The sequence below is a fragment of the Dermochelys coriacea genome, chromosome 9 (genome assembly GCF_009764565.3).
Source record: "Dermochelys coriacea isolate rDerCor1 chromosome 9, rDerCor1.pri.v4, whole genome shotgun sequence".
In the NCBI taxonomy this organism is placed as follows: Eukaryota; Metazoa; Chordata; order Testudines; family Dermochelyidae; genus Dermochelys; species Dermochelys coriacea.
In genome coordinates, this window is record NC_050076.1 from 45,226,537 (window position 1) to 45,248,615 (window position 22,079).

Here is a 22,079-nt window from a genome sequence, read left to right on the forward strand (position 1 = left end):
CAGAGCCAGTGTGGTTCTGCTTTGTATGGCAGGGTACATGGAGCCTGTGCAGGCTTACACCAACAAATATTGGATGACATGTATCAAAAAAGCAAGCATCAGGAGCAAAAATGTTTTCTGTAGTGCCACTAATTAACACTGTGCTTAACAGGTAAGATGCATTCTCTGCCCTGAAGAACTTATAGCATGTAAGCTTTATACATGAGGAGCTCTCATTGATTTTAATGGAACATTCTCCATTTGGAGGGCTTGCAGGATCAGGCTCTAACATAGACTAGAGAAACACAAGACAAGACCTGGTTTAAAGTATATGTTTCAGCTCAGCTATGACATTAAGGCAGCAATCCTCTAAAATTGCCAGCAAAATTGTTGGCAATCACAATCAAATTACATTAAATATGTTGACTTCAGGGTAATTGGATTATCTCAGTGCATGGTTAAAACAAGATTTTTGAAAAAATGTCTGATTACGTTCAGTTGCACTCTGGTTGGGAGCTGGAGGATATCCAAGGTGTGTTTGCAGGTGGATGGCTCTTTCTCAAGAATCCTAAAAAAACCAGGTAATTGTTAAATGATGCTGCTGCCAACTGTGCCTATACAAATGTTTGTTTTTGCTCCAACAGAGAGGTTGCAGGAGGCACTGGAGGGATATGCCTATTATAGAATTTTGTTGAATTATCAAATTTAAAATATGAATTCTCTCACATTTCAGATCTTCTTGTTATTGCTGATACTTATCAAATTAGCGTTTTGTGTTTAAAACAGGATTTTCACCTTCAGAGTTCTTCTTCTCTCCCTCTCAGGAAATGATGGTGTCAAATTTGAGGCCGCAGAGTTTTTCCCTATTGATACACTTTGTCAAACATAAGCCGAGTCTAGTAGAACAAAGAGCTGGCATGTGAAAAAGGACCATATTGAGCAAGAACATGCCATATTGGCGTGTTTCTGCTCGTACTGTCAGCTTCAGCGAATTATAAAGTTTCATTTTTAAAAAGAGTAAAGAAGATGATTTTAAAAGACACAAAGGGGAGTTTGGCACCTAAATGCTATTGACTTTCAAACTCCCCCTGTTTGGTCATGCTTGTGGAAACTTGCTCCAGAATGGGAAGTGAGGTCACATTGTCTGACTGTTCTGGCTAGGAGCCTTAAACAATTGCTCTAAGAAAAGTGAGCTGTTGCCATTTGTTTCAGTTTGTTAATTCTGAAGTCTGACAACAATTTCAATATTATCATTTGATCAGGCACATCCATCTCTTCTGGGGTTCTGGGCAGAGTTTGAGATTCTGGACAGAGTTTTAATAGAGTGCAATACTATTCCTCTCCTCCACCCCACACACCCTGCTTATGAATGAGAAAATTCCTGTTCAAACACAGAGCATCTGCAATAGCAAAATGGAGTAAGTTACATTATTGGCTAAGTAAGCTGACCTAATTCTGCCCTCAGTTACATAATTAAATGGGGGTAGAATTGGATTTGCTATGTGTTGTTTGGATACTTTGATATTAAGGTCATCTTGGATGAAATCTTTTTCAGACCCTTTTTTACTGTTTTTTCTCACTTTAGGGGAACACCTGAGGATCTGCCCGCAGGGCTACACCTGCTGCACCAGTGAGATGGAGGAGAATTTCTCAAAAAAAAGCCAAAGTGAATTTGAAGACATGATGACAGAAGCCAGCCGCTCAGCACAGGTGACCCTAACATCTCAGTACAAAAACTTTGATGGTAAGTAAAGAACATACAGATTACCCCAGTTTTGCTAGTTGCTCTTTAACTGTTAGACCCAGGGTTTTAGTTTCGTTTTTTGCCATCTGGCTTTCTCTTTGTGTATTGTGTTCTGTAGCTGTTATTGTATCATGGCTTTCAATACGAGTTATAGCACACGTTGCATTTTCACTATAGAATTACTTTGAAAATCTGTTTTTATTAAGGACCTTTCAAGAGTCTTACATCCATATGTAGCTAAGACTGGTATACATAGGCACAGAAGTGGCTTTTAGAGACACCCATAACAACATAGAGTATTAACACAGCAGCATAACATCTGAGGTAATTACAAGAGGCTTGGCAATATTCCTTGAGCTGTAGGTGAAAATCATGATGCTAGGGAAGACTCTGATCTGTAGTTAGTTTTCTGAATGAAAAATAGGTTAGCAAGTGTCATTTGCCTTCAGATGCTCGTGACAGAAATTTAATGCAGCACTCACCCTTAGAGTGCTGTGGAGAAGTATGGTGTCAGGGATACAGCATCACTTTCAAAGCACTAAGCAAAGAATATGGCTGGCTGGCTGCTTCTGTTGCCAGTGGAATCAGTTTTGCTGCGCAAGCTGTAAGCTTTGAGGTCTTAAGACCAGTGGAAATAAGTGGTTTATTGGCAAAATAGAGCTGACCTATGGTTCTGGAATCATATCTATTATCAGCAATACCTATTTTGAAAAAAGCCAGGCATTTAGAATCACAGTCCTCTTACCTTTATCAACAATTGTCATATGGAGCTATAGTTAAAAGAACAGTGTGTGGGAGGGAGGTAATAATGGATAGAAGGGTAAAATTGGAGATTTCAAGAAACACAGAGATTTACAGAAATTTGCCTGACCTTCCGAAGCAGATAGCCAAGATTAAGGTCTTTTTCACTGAATAGGAAAAAAACCAAGACAATGCATCTCTACACCGTGCATTGCAGCTGCATAGTTGAAGTTGACCATAGCAAAGACTTTCTTTTGAAGTCTGGGAATAATTTGTAATTTTGCCCTGAGAAAAGATTAAGGCCAGGATTTTCCAAAGTGACTAGTGATTTTGTTTGCCCAGTTTGACACTGTAAAAGGACCTGATTTTCAGAAAGGCTTGAGCACACTTGCTGCCCTCTGAAAATCAGGCCCCGTTACAGTACCTTAAGTTGAGCACCCAGATATTGTAATATTCAGTAGCACTTTTGAAAATCATGGCTCATATACTTACTCTTACCCTCACATCCAGGGCATGTGACTGAACACAATGCCACATCCTGGAGGTAACTGAGATAGAATTTGGCTCAAAATATTGAGGATTACACTAACAAACAGAGATTGCCCAGTAGGCAAACACTTTAATAAACCAATTTTGTTTTATTGTTGGCTTTAAAAAAAAACAAAATCAGGGTCCTTCTCTTTCTAAATTTCTGATTTGGAGCCACCCAGATGTTCTTTGTGATTTGTTTTCCAGTGTTTGAGAAAAATATTCCTTTTATCTCTCTAAGACCTATATCTAACATTTTTCTTGGGCCCAAAGCAGTATCTGTGTTCAAGAAAACAAAGTATTTATCAAACCATAATGTACAAATCATTGCTCTTTTGTGGCAGGCATAACCTCAGTGGAGCCCTCAGGCCCAGGAAGATGTTTTCTGCTCCCATTACATCTTTTTTAGTTTGCTTAACTACTGCTGCAATCAATATTGGGCTTATGATTTATGCAGGACATGTGATGCAAAAGCCTATTTATGATTTCAGGTTTGAATTTGCCTAGGAGCAAAATTTGATTTTACAACTGTACTGGAAATTTCAGATAGAAGGAGTTGAAGCTGCAGTGGGTTGAGGGGGTAGGGGGAAGATCATTTGCAGAAATGATATAGAAACAAATGCATCCTCAACCACTGGGATTGCTAGCTGGTTTACAGTTAACAAAATGTTTTGCGCACAAAGAGTGATGTTATTAAACAGCCTTAAATATAGGAGTTTCTCTTGCTTCAAGCTGGAAGTTTATGCTTAGGGCCCTACCAAATTCACAACCATGAAAAATGCATGATGGACCGTGAAATTTGGTCTTTTGTGTGCTGTTACCCTGTACTACTATACAGATTTCACTGGGGAGATCAGTGTTTCTTAAACTGGGGGTTGTGACCCAAAAGGGAGTTGCAGAGGGGTTGCAAGGTTATTTTAGGGGGTCACAGTATTGCCACCCTTACTTCTGCGCTGCTGCCTTCAGAGCTGGGTGGCCGGAGAGTGGCGGCTGCTGACTGAGGGCCCAGTTCTGCAGGCAGCAGCACAGAAGCAAGGGTGGCAATACCACACCATGCATCCTTACTTCTGCACTACTGCTGGTGGTGGCACTGCCTTTAGAGCTCAGCTCCCAGGAGCAGCCACTGCTCTCCAGCTGCCCAGCTCTGAAGGCAGCGTCGCTGCCAGCAGCATCACAGAAGTAAGGGTAGCAGTAACACAGCCCCCCTCCCCCACGATAACCTTGCGACCGTGCCCACAACTCCTTTTCAGGTCAGGATCCCTCCAATTGCAACACAGTGAAATTTCACGTTTAAACAGCTGAAATCATGAAATTTACTATTTTTAAAATCCTATGACTTTGAAATTGACCTAAATGGATTGTGAATTTGGTAGGGCCCAATTTATGCTCGCTCTGGTGCTGGACACAGATATAAATGTCCTTGTAGGTTTTGTTAGATCTAATTTATCAGCCGCTTCCAATACTATTAACTACTAGGTTTTGATAAATTACCTGTTAAGCAGTGGAAAGGCACTTCAATGGCTTTGTCCCTTCCTTTGGGAGATATCCCGAAGTATGGTAATAAATGTTTTTTCCCCTCCCTCAGGTCATTCATGTATGGAGTTCTGCAAGATTTCTTCTTTTCATCCCTCTTGTTTGATGTGTATCTTTGGCCTGTAGGGGAGAGAGAGTGCTGTGTTCAGGCTTGCAGTGTTATCAGTGTGTGGATAACCCTGAGCGCCTCATCTCCTTTTTGTTATAGGAGGGAAATATTCGAGGGAATGGGACAGAATAGTGAGTGTAATTTCCCTTGGAATGGGGTACGCAACCTTTGCTAATATTATTTACAGGCTGAAGGTCACATTATTCACAGATTCTCTCCTGTTTGGATGGCATGTTGGTAGCCTGGAGGGCTACCACTTTCCCTTTCTGTTGCAGATTGCTTCACAGCAAATCATGTCTTTGTAATCTCAGTGCTGATCTCTGCAATAGCATTTAGTTGTAAAGGACCCAGAAACTTCATCTAGAAAATGCCCACCTCATTAGTACTGTCCTATACATTGGTGTTCCACACGCTGCTTTGGGAGCAATTCAGCTTGTTAGTTTTGTCTGTAAAGCCCCAAATGGTCTGACAGTCTGTTATCTGAAAAATCACCTCTGCCCAGTTGCAGGAATTACAATCCGCCATGTCACTCTCACTGTCTGCTCCTGGGGCAAACTCTGAAGGTGTTTTTAGGGCAAAAGTCAAAATAGTATGTAGGCATGAAATTTGAATTTTAAAAAACATAACTATGGGATTCAACTCTGTTCTTGCAATCCTAAGATTTGATTGTCCTCTGCATATTATTTATCTGAATTCTAGATTCCCAAGGTAGTTTAACTTGATATGGAATGGAGCAATGGACTTTAGAGATGTATAGGGCCTACTCAGGGTGTGTTTATCAGGAAGGCTAGTTACAGCTCAGTTAGCTTTTCCTTGTGGCTCATTTACCTGCAGATCTTGCCCTGTTTCTGTATTTCAGGTTGTTGAAGGAGAAATTTGAAGATAACTGTGACTGTCTGGGCGGGGGGGGGATTTGTGGAGATTGAGAAAAATGTCTACATTTCAAACACTTCAAAAGGACATAGATTTTTCAAAAGGACTGAGATTTACCGTGCTTTAAAATTGATGTAGTCTGAAGGGCTAGGGCGGAGGGATAAAATGTTGATACCTAAATGGGGGAAAAAAATCCCCCTACCTGGACAAAAAACTGCAAAAAATGTGTAGTGCTCCCTCTGCTGGCAGGAAAGCAGTAGTTAGCCAACAAACTCCCTGAGTCATGCCAACGGCAGTCAACAGCCATTCTATTGTAAAAGCCTCTTTGGCAAAATTCACTGTTCTTTGTTTCAGAGTAGCAGCCCTGTTAGTCTGTATCCCCAAAAAGAACAGGAGTACTTGTGGCACCTTACAGACTAACAAATTTATTAGAGCATAAGCTTTCGTGGGCTACAGAAAAATACGTTTTTTGAATGTTATAATATGTGATCATATCATATCCGGTAGGAGAACACTTCATCCTCTCTGGCCACTCAGTAAAAGGTTTAAAGGTGGCAATTTTGCAACAGAAAAGCTTCAAAAAACACACTCCGATGAGAAATTGCTGAGCTTGAATTAATATGCAAACTAGATACCATTAACTTGGGTTTGAATAGAGACTGGGAGTGGCTGCGTCATTACACATACTGAATCTATTTCCCTAAATTAAGTATCCTCACACCTTCTTGTCAGCTGTTTAAATGGGCCATCTTGATTGCCACTACAAGTTTTTTTTCTCCTGCTGATAATAGCTCATCTTAACTAATTAGTCTTTCACGGTTTGTATGGCAACTTCCAACTTATCTGTATGTGTATATATATATATCTTTACTATATGTTCCATTCTATGCATCTGATGAAGTGGGCTGTAGCCCATGAAAGCTTATGCTCTAATAAATTTGTTAGTCTCTAAGGTGCCACAAGTACTCCTGTTCTTTTTATTGTTCTTTGTTGTTTCTCCGTCACAAATATGGAGTATTTTTAAGAGGTTGAGAAATCTTACATTTTTCAAGGTTTCAGATAAAACTTTGTTGTTGTTTTTCAAATCAGTTATTGATTAAAATCAATTCCTGGTAAATCTCTGATCCACCTGAAAAAGGCAAATGAAAAGATCTGATAGCATTATACTATATATTGATGGTTACATCTTATCTAGAATACATCTCAACTCATTTATACTTCATTTTTTTATATAGGTGATGCTAGCTACTGTAGTTCTGTAACTGCCTGTAGGATAGTTACTCCACCCCTTCATCTAAGAAGCTTTCCCTGGGACTCACACGGCATATAATTATATTCTAAACACTGCTGGCATAGATGTGTAAAAACAATGAATAAGAGCAAGTGTCAATGGGCAGTGACAGTGAGGGGCTGCAAACAGAAAGGAACAAAGCTGTTCTTATGGTTTTAATCAAAGCTTAATTGTTCCAACCCTAATCTATCTCCCTCTCTCCCTTTTTTAAAAATCACTTTTAAATAAGAGTGAAATATTGTGCCAGTTTTTTCTTCTCAAACACTTCAGTGCAGTTAGCAGCACTGCTTGTGTGGCTGTAGACCTTTAGCTGTGAGCCAGAAAATCTCTTTTTGTAATTATTTAGACCTTTTAAGGGAATATTAAAAAAGTAAAATTGAAAATTTACATTTTCCTACCACATAGCTGACGTAAACTGACAAAGTACAGTATTTTTAAGATGCACCAATCACAATTTATTTAACATAAAATTATAGTAGATTAGCTACTAGAATATTTGATATCATCTACAAGCTTACATAACTTCAAATATGAGTAGCTGGAGAACAAGTACGTTGTGACACAAGGCAATGTACATAATTAAGAACATGACTTTGGAGTTGTTTTTAGACAATTACATATTTCTTTTGAAATGAATCTTTCTTTTAACCTGTAAAGGTGCGTAAAGTGTTGGAAGTTGTCATGAAACACGGTTAACCATTTAGGGGATTGCTAAAGTACTGTGTTTTCTGCTATTCTGACTTATTTTAAGTTTAACCAAATGTTTCTTTGTAAAAGAAATTCACTTATTTTAGGATACAGTACAAGAGAGGAGTTAGGAGTGTAGCTTAAAGACTGTAAGTACATATTTAAGTGCATTTTATCAAATCAACGTCTGATTTGCTGGAGAAAGTTCTGCTTGTGTGAACATCTATTGTAACAAAACAGATGGATAGACAGCTGTCCAGCCTATTTCCCCCCGTTAAAATTTGGGGTCGAAATCCTGTCCACGACCTGACTTTTGCAAATATTTCCTATCATTATAACAGGCAGAACAAAAATTCCAGATCTGAACAATGATTAACTTAGAGGCATTTGAATTTTGTGGCTTGAGCCCATCTTTAAGTATAAGATACGTATACACACAAAGCTTCACTGCAAAACCATCAGAATCGCTATGTGTGGAACATGCACTTTGTGTGGGACTATGCCTTGAACTTGTGTTCATTTGGAGACTGCAGCTGATGCTTAGTAGGCAGTGTCTCTCTGGGAGCACATGACACCAGTGCTCTGGAATCTGCACTGGCTGCCTATTGGTGCACAGCTGGGACTTTAGTCTGTTGCTTTTGACCTACAAACCCCTAACTTGCCTAGGACTCCTCTATTTGATATCTCCAAATTTCATGTTGCTGCAGTTGAGATTGCTAGAAACTCTCAACCTTGAACCTGGAGCTATAAGACAGAGGACTGTGCTTGATTCTGGAACTTGCTTCCCCATTGGTCCAAACCAACCTGAGTTTGCTGAACTTCAGGACATGCTTTGGAAGCCATTTATTTGATTGGGATCTGGAGATGTGCTCTTGGGTGGCTGTACTGTTTTTGTGACTGAACGCTTCTTTATTGTTGGGGCTTGCAGAGCTTGGGCTATAGACATATTCGAACGACAGACGATCCCTACACCCAAGTTCCAATAGGTCCCGGACCAGATAAAGGTTGTCGAAGATGCTGCGGCCCGGGATGTGCCCTCGTACAGGCGTAGGTCTGGTTTGGGTGGACTACATCCGCCAGCACGGACCCTAGCTGCAGCGAGATGGCTTTTGCCATGACTTTGTAGTCCGTGCTGAGGAGCGAGACGGGACGCTAATTTCGTAAATCGCGGAGGTCCCCCTTCTTCGGCAATAAGGCCAGCACGGCTCGCCTGCACGAAAGAGGGAGGACCCCGCTCTGCAAAGACTCGGCCCAGACGGTGACTAGGTCTGGGCCCAGGACGTCCCAGAACACGCGGTAGAACTCCACGGTCTGCCCGTCCATGCCCAGAGATTTATTGGTGGGCATGCGACTGAGGGCTTCTGAGAACTCGGCCAGAGTGAAAGGCAGCTCTAGCCGGTCTCGGTCGCCCACGCTGACCGTCGGGAGCTCCTCCCAAAGCATTCTGCAAGCGTTGGGATCGGTCGGATCCGGGGAGAATAGGCTTGCGTAGAAGGCTCTCGCCCTCCCGCACATCTCCACCGGATCCGTGAGGGGGGTGCCATCTTCTGCCAGTAGGCAGATGATATATTTCTTAGCCCCCCTCTTTTTCTCCAGGGCATAGAAGAAGCGGGAGCCGCGATCCATCTCCCGAAGGAGACGGATGCGGGATCGAACAAAGGCACCCCGGGCCCGATGGTCCTCGAGGGTCCGGAGCTCCTCCCGCTTCTCCCAGCACGCTCCGCAGAAGGGTGGATCCTCGGGGCTGGCGGCCAGACGCCTCTCCAGCTCTAAGACCTCCCGTTCCAACTGCTCTATCACCACATCCCTCCGTCGGCTGGCGCCCCGGGTGTAGTCATGGCAGAAGAGCCGGGCGTGCACCTTCCCTAGGACCCACCACCACCGCGCCGAAGGAAAGGCACGCCGCTGCCCTCGCCAGGCCAGCCAGAACTCCCGGAAGGAAGCCACGAAGCCCGCATCCTCCAGCAAGCTGTTGTTAAAATGCCAATAGGCTGGCCCCGGCCTCTCTGCGCAGAGGGAGGCTGTCACGGTGGCTATATGATGGTCAGAAAATGGGGCCGGCCGGATGCTGGAGGAGTGGGCTCGTGAAAGATGAAAGCGTAATAAATAAATGCGGTCCAACCGGGAGTGGTGCGACCGATGGGCCTCCACCCGGACAAAGGTGAACGTGGAAGTGTCATCCGGGTGGTGGTCGCGCCAGACGTCCACTAGGGAGTGGTGTTCGACTATCTCCTGGAGGACGGCGACGGCGGCCGGGCTCTGCTCGGTCCCCGAGCGGTCCCGCTCCTCAAGGGTGATGTTAAAGTCCCCTCCCAGGACCAGGCACTCCTGAGGACCCAAGGTGCCGAGGAAGGTGGATGCCTGCTAATAGAATTGCAGCCGCTCCGGGCTTGCTGCTGGGGCATAGATGTTGACAATACGGACCCGGAGGTGCAGCAGGCGACCCAGCACAGCCTCGGTGACCCCCAGCACCTCGGGCCGTAGATTGGGGGAGAACAGGGTCGCCACTCCAGCCGTACGAACTGTGAGGTGCTAAAGTAGACCCGGTCCCCCCAATCCAGCCGCCAGCTGTCTTCGGCGGTCGGATCCGTATGGGTCTCCTGCAGGAAAACCACCGAGTACCTCCCCTCTCAAAGGAAGGAGAGCACCTGAGACCTGCGGAGACCCATCCTACATCCACGGGTGTTCAATGTTGCAATGGTAAAGGGTGCCATGAGGAGGGCTTGGGGGGATCCTCGCCGGCAGGGATGCTCGTGGCTCCCGGCGGGCTGCGCAGCAGTCCGTGACCCACCCCGTAAGTGAGTAAGGAGTCATGGAAGAGGCGGACCCTCTGGTAGGCCGCGGTGCCCTGCCTCCGGTCCTTTTCCCCTCCCCCATGAGGGCCCTTGTGGCCCGGAGGATTTGATTAAAGTCCCCCCATCGCTGGAGGGCAAGCTGGACTTTGTTGCAGGAGCCACGGACGTCTTCTAGAAACTCCCGCAACTCCTCTCGCAGCGCATGGGGGGCTGGGGTTATCGTCTGGTTACTCCCCGACGGGGCCCTTGGTATAGCCCCGTGGCCCACCGAGTCGGGCAGACAGGGTGCGGACCGCCGACGGGGCTCCTGATGGGTTGACCTGAATGCTGGGGCGATAGGGGGCGGCGGAGGGAGGATAGCAGCCCTTGGTGGGTCGGGATGGGTAAACACAAAGGCCACTCCTTGGGAGTCATCTGTTGGAAAGGGGAAGGAGACAGTCCCAGGGGTGGCAGTAACATCTCGGGAGGTGGGCGGGATAAGGGCAGGGGCAGGGGTAGAGGTGAGAGTCTGGGTGGGGAGAGGGCTCTCAGTGATGCCGGGCGCAAGCTCTCTGGTGGATTTGGCAGCCACGGCATCAGGAGGTGGACTTTCTTCTGTAGGGTCCTCTCCCGGGAAGGAGGTCGAATGCTCATCACCAGCGAGGGATGCCCCTGGTGGCTCAGGTTCCAGCTGCGTGGCACTGGCCGTCTTAGCGGGGCCCTTCCCCTTCTTCATCCCCTGGCCCTTCCCGCCGGCTTGGGGAAAACTAAACTAAAATGGGGAGTTGCACAAGCGCATGGGAGGGGGCATGGGCACACGGAGCGAGGGGCTAAGCCGTCTGGAGGTAGAACAGGGAAACCAAGGGGCTAGCTTCAGAGGCTGGGGCGGGGCAAACAAAGGTTGCAGAAGGAAATGGGCGGGGCAGGCAAACAAACTGAAGCTAGTAAGGGGGTCTGGGACAAAAGGGAGGGCAAAGCTACAAGTGGCAAATGGTAAAGGGCAAGCTGGGGGGTAGACAGTCCTGGGGGACACATGCACCCTCGTGCGCTTGCACAAGTCTTTTTAAGCTGGCTGCTGTTTCTGGCCCAAAGGGTGGAAATAGGGCATGGCAAGCCAAGCAAGCAGCTGAGTCCAGAGGCAGGAGCTGAGGCGGATGGTATACAGCCAGTGGGGGTGGTGGAGGGGGCAGCGGTGGTGGTAGTAGTGGTGGGGGTTGGGGGGACACATAGATGGATTGGGGGGCAGCTCCACACCACACCCCCTGTGTCCCTGGAAACACAGTCAAGACCCCCACCACAAGAGCACAGTTTGAAAATTACTCAGTCTTAGGCCCCCTCCACAGTGGTCTGCAAAGTCTCCAGGTGCTCCCCCACTGGTAGATGGTCCTCTTCTTCTCCTTCTCGGGCTTCAGCAGCTCCAGCCAGCAGACTCCACAGCAGCAGCAGCTCCAGGAACTCCAGGTGGTGGTCCAGGCAGGCAGAGAGGACCCCACTCAAGTGGTGGTGATGGTGGTGGTGTCCACAACAGCAGTGGATGGGGTCCCTCACTCCTCCTCTCTGGGGAGTGGGCTAGCAGCCCCCCCCCGGGGCTGCAGTTGGAGCAGTAGTAGCACCCAAGAGTGGGGGGTCCATCAGCCAAGTAGCAGAGAATGGGGGGTGTCTGGCCCAGCCAGGGGAGCAGCTGGAGCAGCAGGGAGAGCTTAGGGCCTAGCAGTAGGAGTAGCAGCTTCCCATCTCCCTACAAGCTTGAAGGCTATGGGAGAGCAGTGGGGGGAGAGAGAGATTCGCTCCAGGCTAAACAAATCCCTGGAATCAGGATCAGTGAAATGGAAGCTGCTCCAGGTCAATTAAGACACTTGGGGCCAATTAAGAACTTTCGAGAAGGCAGGGAGAAGGCTAGGTTGATTGGGACACCTGAAGCCAATCAGGGGCTGGCTGAAACTAGTTAAAAGCCTCCCAGTCAGTCAGGTGGGTGTGCATGTCAGGAGCTGTGGGAAGAAGTTGTGCTGTTGGAGAGGCTGAGTAGTACACACCATATCAGGCACAAGGAAGGAGGCCCTGAGGTAAGGGTGAAGTGGAGCTTGAGGAAGTGAGGGCTGCTGTGGGGGAAGTAGCCCAGGGAATTGTACATGTCATGTTTCTAAAAGGTCAGCTACCATAGCTGATACTATTAGGGTCCCTGGGCTGGAGCCCGGAGTAGAGGGTGGGCCCGGGCTCTCCCCCCCCCTTTGCCCCCGATTAATCACTGAGACTGGGAGACAACAGAGACTGTGCAAGGAAGGATAACTTCTCCTCACCTCCCTCGCTGGCTTATGATGAAAATGGCTCAGTAGACTGTGAGCCTTGTCTCTAGAGAAAGAAGGGTTATGTGGAGGGTAACAGTGAGCCTCTGAGGCTAGCGAAATCCGCCAGGAAATGTGGGACCCACAGAGGCAAGGACAGAGCTTTGTCACAAAATTATATATATAATATAAAGAGAGAGAGAGAGAGTGTATTTTGGTCTGAGAGTAGCAGCCGTGTTAGTCTGTATTCGCAAAAAGAAAAGGAGTACTTGTGGCACCTTAAAGACTAACAAATTTATTAGAGCATAAGCTTCCTAATAAATTTGTTAGTCTCTAAGGTGCCACAAGTACTCCTTTTCTATTTTGGTCTGAGATGTGATAAAAGAAACCTTTATGAGCAGGAAAAAACCCAAGAGCTAACAAATTAGCTAAATGTGCTTTTAAGCTTCATCCTGCATTGTTGAAACAGTTAACTACAGTGTATTTGGTAAATGCTCACCCACTTAAAAAACCATGTGCCAAATTTTGCCCTCAGTTACACTTCGAGCAGGGAGACATTTTTCGAGCAAAACTCCTTTTTATTAAAAAAAAAATACATTCAGGTCAACTGACACATTTTTGTCAATTTGTATAGATTTTGGCAAATTGTTTCAGTTGAATAAAACCTTTAAAAAAATCAAAAAGGCGGTGTTTCATTGTGACCATTTTCAATGAAATGTTTTTACTTTTTGATTCGAAACTACTTTTCCTTTTGAAATTACCTTTAATTGTATTTTTTAAATCAAAAAGGGAAAAGTTCAGCACTGAAACAAAATGATTTACTATTTGATTCACTAAAATCTTCTGGGGGAAAAAATAGTTTTGGGGTTCAATTGACAGCCAAATTCTGCCCTCGGTCACCTGAGCAGCTTCAATACGACTGAGAGCAGGATGTGGCTAGTGCATGAGTATGCTTTTGAAAAGGAGCATCAAATGCAATTCTCTGGATTCATCCTGATTTTCTACGCTGAAGCAGCTTGTGCAAAACAGCTTGAACCCGACAAGAAAAGGGAGTTGTCCTGAAGAGGTGGCAAAATGGGGCGTATGGAAAAAGAAACAACAAAATGCACAACAAAAGACCCTTTTTTATTCCTCTCAGAAGTGAGGTTAAAGGAGCCATCAGTGGCTTTGCTGTTTGTTTCTGATACAGAACCACCTTAAGAAAACACAAACAACTGGGAATGATTTATGATGGTCCTGTTGCTGCTGTCTGCAAATTTGTTTCATGTACAGTATTGGACATCTCACTCGGTATTTATGGTTTTAGTGGAATGGGGTGGGGTACCTATCAAAAGTGCATTCCAGAACATGGAGAGATTACTCCCCACAGGTAGTTGCCTCGGGGAAGTGAATGCTTATATTCACCTATAACAGTTTTAGCACCTGGAGTTTTCTTTCTCCTTACAGCTTGTTCTCTTCACATTGAAGCTGCAAACATCCATTGTGTGCTGCAGGGTATGTTGTAGTGTGCATGCAGCAGTTTGCTTTAAAGGATGACACAAGCACAGTATAAAACGGGGGTGGGGTGGGCGGGAGTGCTGACCCGATGAGAAAGCACACTGCTTTTGGGTGCTGTGTAGAAGGACTAGCAGACCCAAAAGTGTAGGTATTATGAGCTGCTTGTTCATGCTTATGATGCATAGATTTATGTAGGAAAGGTAAAGCATATGTCTCAATTACAGCATATCAATAAAACAACAGATGTTACCATATTTTGTCGTCCCGTCCCCACCCAAAAAACCCCTCTCTTCTAAGTGCTTAAATAACAGTGAAATGCACATCTGTTCTGGGACATGAAAGACATCACCTGCTTCTCTGAGACATCGGATGGTACAGAATAATTTACCAAGAAGTTAGTGATGTCCTGACAGTCATTTTAGAAGACAGTGTTGATGGGTTTTATTTTTAATGTGTAGGACCTAATGCATGACTCTTTCTGAAAACCTCCAATTTCACAGAATATACAGTCAATCAGCCTAGCTTTTATAGTAAATGCTGGATGTCACCATCAGTGATGGAAGAACCATTATGCTGAGTGCAGTTGTGTTCACACGGCCGGATTGAGATCAAAAGAATGAAATGAGAGACGAATAGCTGACATTTTTCTGTATGGCTTTTTAGAGGAGCCTAGTATATGAACCAACATACAGTGAGCCAGTGAAACTTAAATAATTTTAAATTGGAACAGCTCCCATCCTTCAGCCTTCTTACACTCTGTTTTTCTCAGAAAAGTAAAGAAGTCGAATTTCTTCAGGCAGCTCTGTTGCAATGACATTTATGCTGCATGAGCCAAGTCCCGAGAAGGTCTGTGCACGTACAACTCAGTCCTTCTCCAGATTCATCTTTCTGTTTCTAATCAACTGAAGATCTAATTTAGCTGTCTTCCTGGTTCCAAAAACTGGGCATGAGAGGTGATGTGCCACCTGGATTCCTAGCACATATAGTAAAGTTGAAACTATGGTACCAGAAAATATGGCAAGTTTCTGCATAGCAGGTTACATTTTGATTTTTTTTAGGGTGTTTCTTCTTGTGTTTTCTTTCATTCACGGCAATATAGGTTCTTTTCTCCGCAAAAATTATGCTCATTATAATCAGTTGTTTTTATATTATATTATTTTTATTATTTATTATTGTGTTAGAAGCAAGTAGGTGCCTGGACCAAGATCAGGGCTCCATTGTTGATACAGATACCAAGAGACAATCCCTGCTGCAGGGCTGTTTCGCTGATGTGTAGGCTTCCGGGCTTAGGCTGGAGCCCAGGCTCTAGGAACTTGCAGAGTGGGAGGATCCCAGGGCTCCAGCCTGAGCCTGGAAATGTAAACAGCAATGAAACTGCCCCGCAGCCCAAGCCCTGTGAACCCAAGTAAGCTGGAACAGGCTATTCGTGGGTTTTTCTTTACTGTGCAACATCCAGTAAATGGACAAGCCAGACTAGGGGCAGAAAGGGAAACAGACCTGAAGTGACTTGTTCGACGTCACACACTAAATTAGTGACAGAGCTGGGAATAGAACCCATGTCCCGTGGCTTCCGGTCTAGGCCCTCTCTACTATACCACACCTCTTTCTTTTCCAAAACTTGCAATGATCCTGCTTATCGAGGTGTGCCCCTTTAAGAGTACAGGCTATAAAATATCATCCCATTCCTTACTGGCTTTGCTAATTCAGATTTGTATTACAGAGAGGAAGAGACAGTCCCAGTCTCTAAAATGGGGAAATATACCATTTGGCTGTGGTACCCCTTTTGTGTAAGGCCTTCTGAACAGAAGAACTTACGAAGTCTGCAAACCTGTTATACAAACTGAGGGTACAGTACAACAGAGACTTTCCTTACAAGAGGTGGCTGTGGCTGTGTCTCGTGGACAGATTTTCTGGCATTCAGAACAGCACAAACACCAGCAAAGTCAATGGGAGCTCCAGGTGCTCAGGACCTTTGAGGATCAGGCTAATGTTTGAGGTATCCGCACCAGAAGTTAGGTAATGCTTTGCCAGTTTTTTGGTAGAAAGAGGCCTTTATGTTCACCACAATGTAACAAGGAAAACATGGAATGAGAAGTAGGAGGAGGAGGGAAGTAAAGCATCTGTAATCAACTAACATGGCTTCTTGGCTTAAAAAAAAATACAGCTAGTGCAATATATTCTGTCCTGGGTCTTTCCTGGAACTGAACTGCTGCTGTCCTGGACTGTTTCGGGGCCTAATTTTGGTTCTGTCTTCTCTTTGCTGAAAATGACCCATTACAATAACACACGCCATTTATTTGACTGCTCATGACTATTTGAAAAAGTGATCACTGGTATAATACGTCTTTGGTAAAGCTATGGGTTAGCCAAGACAGCACTGGTACAATGTTTGTTCCACAGTCTGGAGAATGAAGACTAGAACTGCCCACATAGGACTTGATTCAACAAAGCATTTAAACATGTGCTTCTGATTAAACTCATGCTTACATGCTTTGCTGAAGTGGAGCCATAGAAAGGATACACAAAAATATTTTGGGGGTATCTAAAATATAACTCAGTATGCAGCACAGGGGACTAATTCAACTACATTATCTTTATTTCAGAGGCTACAAACCTTACATAGCAGTAAAGACTTCTGACTTGTAATCTATTGATAGACTTCATGATCTACCCTTAAGGGGGGATAGAGGGCTCTGTATTGTTCAACAATGGCCCTGGCTAATTAACGAAAAGTAGCAAGAGTATCAGAACGCAGTGTCACCCAGACCTTGACCAGAAAGATGGTGCCTTTGTATGTAGAGGGATAAATGTTCTGTTAAGGATATGGAAGATCCTACTCTTCACTAGTGGAAAGAAATAAGGATTTCTTATTTCTCCTCTGAAACTACTACTACTACTTAATGGTTTTTGAAGCTTTAGTTTAACGTGCATTGTTTTGCCTTTGCTGTAACCACTTTTCCAAATCTAATGTATGCATTTCAGCATTGATTGCTTCCTCTGCTTAAAACAACAGTAGACAAAATCTCCTTCAGTGGCTCAGCGTATGATTGCTTCTAAAGGATAGTCTTTAAGGAGATTGGACAAAAGAGGAAAAATGATCTTATCGCGAGCTTTGAAAACTGTTCACAGGTTGTTTTGGATAAGAATTAAGACTGGTGTTTTAAGGTGCCCAAGGAGTTAGGTGCGCAACTTGCATTGAAATTCATAGGATTTGGGCACGTAACTTCCTGAGGTTCAATTGAAGATTGCAGCTGAAAATAGTGCATACGTTAAACCTTATTTTAGGGATCTGGTAGGAGGAGAATGAACCCATTAGTTTGGCTTTAGAAGAGCACGGAAATCCAAGGATATGTGATGAGTTAAGTTGTGATCTGGAGCTCTTCAAAATATAAGTGAAGATCTACCTTTTTAAGGAGAACCCTGAAACAATAAGGAAACAAATTAGATGTGACTATTTTGGGCCTTTAACCTTTTGTTTTGATTTCCATTAGTGTCTTGCAAGTAATGCATCACTAAGCAACTCACTAATGTCTGTCTCTGCTTGACTGTATTTCAAGCTGTATACCAGTAATCAAAAAAAGCTGGACAGCTGCAAACCAGGGGTCATACCTCCCATTAATGAAGGTGCTTGGAAGTAATGTTTGTTACAGTGTAACATTAATATCGGGTCTGAATTCAACTTTTAAAATGCTGGAGATAATGGAGTTGTTTCTGACGGACCCAACAATGTAGTGATTCGCTTTTAAAACATAAAGCCCTGTTCCAATGTCACAAAAATGAATACATTGGCCCTTGAGGAGTAATGAATGCCTATAAACACATTGTGCTGCCGCATATACTCAGCCTGTCACAGGGGACATAGCCAGTATTTAGTCCCATTGGAAAAGGAGCACTGCTTTCTTCAGCTACTCCAGCTCCATCCGTCCATACCCGTATCAGGTTCCCTGACTCACCTCTCATCTCATCACTCAGCAGTTTAGTAAGGAGATTAGACAAGAAGACACTAACATGCAATGTGCCTTCCAGTCTATGCTCAGGTTCACTTGCTTGGGAAACTCTCAAGAAACAGGAGGGGTGGAATTGTCCCTAGTGGGTAATACTCCAGTCATTGAATCCTTTTCTGTCTGGGTGACTAGGGTGGGACAGATCATTTTACCAAGCTGAAGGAAGACATGGTCCTTGCCCCAAGAATCTTAGTTTAAAATCACCTGGTGACAATACAGTTCAAAAGCACAGGTTGAATTAATAAGCTTTAAATAGGGTTTCTGTCTGGCGTTAATTATCTGCACAATGCTTGGTGTTGCAGCATTGAAAGGACAAAGTTAACTGTGTGGAAGGATTTGAATGAAGAGAAGGGTCACAGATGGAAAAGCAGAGAGACCCAAGGACAGAACAGAAGGTGTGAGGTTGAGTGGGAGGAGCTTACAAATGGGGCATTCAGAATTATTTTTATATCCCTCCCCCTCTACCCTGTCTATTCTTATGGATATCCTAGTTCAATGATATAGAAGTAAATAAAATAAAAGCTACAAGAATTGTTAACACTGGACTCATTTTTACCCTAGCCCAGGAAGATTGTGGCTCTTTTCAAATCTGAAATTAATTCAGTAACATTTATGAGACCCTGTTTGAAAGATGTTTTCTTTTTCTGTGGAGCTATCTTTTTTTTACCTGCTTTTAAACACCACTTAATTCACTGGAGAGAATACTGTCAAGTACTATTAAGCTTTTAGTCCCATTTCCTACCCAGGTATGAGTCTCTGAAGCTCATTCTAAGAGGTCTTTAGAACTGGGGTTTCCAACAGGTATCTTCCCCATGCAGAATATTACCTGCAGGACACTAGGCCAATTCCAAAGGTTTATTTTTCTCTAAACAATAAATATTACTACATACAAAAAACTACATTAAAAGAATCTTGTTTGCAAAGTCTAGCACTCAAAAGTTACGAAACGCCAGAATTCAGGTTGCCTGAGCAACCTTAATTTGCCCCCCTTGTAGATATGTATTATGATACCATCTTTAATTACATGATCACATAGTGTTTTTTCCACAGAACCCCTGTAACCTTAATAAAGGTATTTCCTACCTTTTGAGTGCTGGACTTTGCAACTTTGATAACTGTCTTTTAATATAGTTTTTTGTGGGTTATTTCCTAGGGTTTTATAAAAATAAACGGAAAAAATGACGTTCTGTCATGTTGGCATCATATTGACATCCACATAGTTAACCATCCCCAGTGGAGTCTTTAAATATTCTCCACAGACCTCTGCCACTTGAGCTTGCAGGGGAACTGATAGTAACAGGTCATGTGGACCAGCACTAGAAAGAGAAGAGACACATTTTGCCGGTGGGTATCACAGATATCTGCTGTGAACAGAGGATCGGTGAGACTTCGGAATCTTGGGTTCCATTCCAGGCTATGGAGGAAAGTGTGCTGTAGTGGTCACAGACTCTTCTGCCCATTTTCCCCAAAATTTGACCCCTTCTGCCCTATCCCCTCCAACCTGTCCCAGTCCTGTTTCTTCCTCATCCTCATCCTGATCCCATTGTCCCCTCTCTCCCCTCCACCCCCTGGCTCCTTGTTCTGCTAGTCCCACCCTTCCAGTCCCCATTCAGTCATCAGTCCTGGTCTCTTTGTCCAGCCAATCCCAGTCTCCCTCCCACCCCAGATTCCAGCCTCTCCCAGTTACTGTTTCTCTCTTCCCACCCACTCTGTAGTCCCAGTCTTACCAGATTCCTTGTCCCAATCTGCTCTTCCCATCTCCTGGTCCAGCTTTTGTCCACTCTGCATTCAGATCAAGCAGGCTCCTCTTCTGTACTGCCTGGGCACGAGCACAGGCGTAACTGAGGGTATGTCTACTCTGCAGTGTAAGCCCAGGGTTGGTAGAACTTGAGTTAGCAGATCTGGGGTTTGTTATTGTAGGGGTTGAGCATCTACACTCAGTTGTAACCGCAGGTTAGAAATATTTTAATCCTGGGTTTCAGCCTGAGACTTCAGCATCTACACTGCATTATGTGGGCCAAAGTCCAGCCACCCATATCCTTGACTTCCTAGCATATTCCCACAATGTGGCTGCTCTAGCCTTTGTTCATGGTGCTGTGTGGTAAAACTTGACTGTCCAGAGGATAAAGAAATTTGGCCTGTGGGATATTTTTGGCAGACGCCCAGAGCATGAGTCCAGTGGGGCTGCATCTACACTGCAGAAGCAATAGGACTTGAGCCCTAAGTCCATGTTTGACTCAAGCTCCAACCCCTGGGTTAGTGTGATTTGTGTATCGACTTGATCCTGAGTTCAAATCCTGGGCTTACACTGCTGTGTAGACACCCTGATAGCACAGGAAAGACAGGCTCTCGGTTCTGGTGCCCAGTCCCAGCCAGGTCTGGACAGCAGCCAGGAGCTACAATTACAGAGAAAGTCCATCTTTGCCACTGTAATCCTGGGAGGGGACATATGCTCAGTTCTATAGAGATGGTGCATGCACCATCTAGTCATCACTAGAGCTGTGAGAGGCTTAAGCATGGTCAGTGAAGATGGAATCTTCAAAGATTTTATCTGTTAAACTCTAGCAAGTCTCTGCTGAGCATGTGCAGACTGAAATTCTCCAAAGGCTTATAATTTGGACAAATTTGTGCAATTTTTTAGAGGAATAGCAAAAGGCACAGGCCACCTTCCTGTCAAATTTCAGGTCCCTGGTTCAAAACATCAGGGCTGTAGAGCTTCTTAAAGAAAAGGTCACCAGAATTTTTGAGAATTGCAAAATGTAAATTTCTCTAGTTTTGTTCTCGGAAATAGCTGAACTATTTTGATGGAAACTTTCCAAAAAAAATTACCCTGAGGCAGACACCCAGCATGGAAAATTTCAACCCAAATGGTTGACAAAGTTTAAAAACAACTGCAAAAATGTTTTACAATAGGAAGTGGCAGGCAATCTCACTACTAGGTGGTGCAGCCAGTCCTGGCCATAATATAATTACTGCAGCAGAATGCTCACTGAGTTCTCTGGTTTACTAATCAGTACTTGCATCAAGCTCCATTAGTTAGAATGAAACTTTTAAAAACCTTAAAATTCACTCTATTGTGGAATGAACTCTTTTGCTGTCTAGAGGTGGGAAAATTGCATGTACTTTAGGCTGTAAATGTTTTTGGGCAGGGTTAACCTTTTTATGAGTTTATCTACACATGAAAATTAATCCAGAATGAGGTGTGTAAATGTAGAGTGGATTAACTATAGTTGATTAATTTCCAAAGTGGATTAAGATCATTCAGAATATTTTTGATTAACTTCATGTGTGGATGCTGTTACTCCAGAATAAGAGCATCTGCTCAGGGAATCAGAAATGACTATTCCAGAATAACTCCTCATGTAGATGATCCTTCTTCTATGGTTGTTCAGTGTCCTACCGAAATGTGACTGGCTGGTAGGTGCTATAATAAGAGCAGAAGAACTGGGTTTGTTTGTTTGTTTTCAATCAATGCAAAAATTCAGCTGGATTGATTTAGACCAAAGTGCAATCAACAATTCACTTTTCCTATAATTCCTCCTCAAGTTTGATAGGTATTTGTCCTCCACAGAAATGCATAATTACCTTTATGTATTCTAAAAATTAATACACAGAAAGTCTTCAATTGATTATCAGAGGTCCCATGAAGGTTGGCTGTTTTATTACTGGGAGTTTAAGTGAGCTATAAAAATGTTTTATGTCTTTTATAAGTTCAGAGTGCCATGAAATATAATTCAAAGATTCTGGGCAGTGCAACCATAGGAACAACACAGGATATAAACATTTGACCTTTCTTACCTTTGGTCACCAGTGAGCAATTGCTCTGTAATTTTTCTGCCTACATTACTTACTGTTTTGGCTTTAATACAAGAAGAAAATGCCAACTGAAAACACTGAATGAGCATTCATCCTTCAAAATTCCATACCTCTTTCATCTTGAATTATTTAAGTAGTTTTCTTTAGAAGTTGCAGTGAAAAATACGAAGGTATTAAGAACCCAGCAATTACCTTTAATTACATGGGCAACTTAGTCATGA

General features: G+C 44.0%; 1 protein-coding gene across 1 annotated transcript in view; it reads left to right on the forward strand.

Moving 5' to 3' along the window:
- The window catches only part of GPC1 (glypican 1), a 367,159-nt gene that overhangs the window by 178,992 nt on the left and 166,088 nt on the right, over positions 1–22,079 (forward strand). The window contains exon 2 of the mRNA XM_038416638.2: positions 1,565–1,723. Coding sequence (XP_038272566.1) covers positions 1,565–1,723 — 159 coding nt within the window. The remainder of the gene's footprint in view (positions 1–1,564; positions 1,724–22,079) is intronic.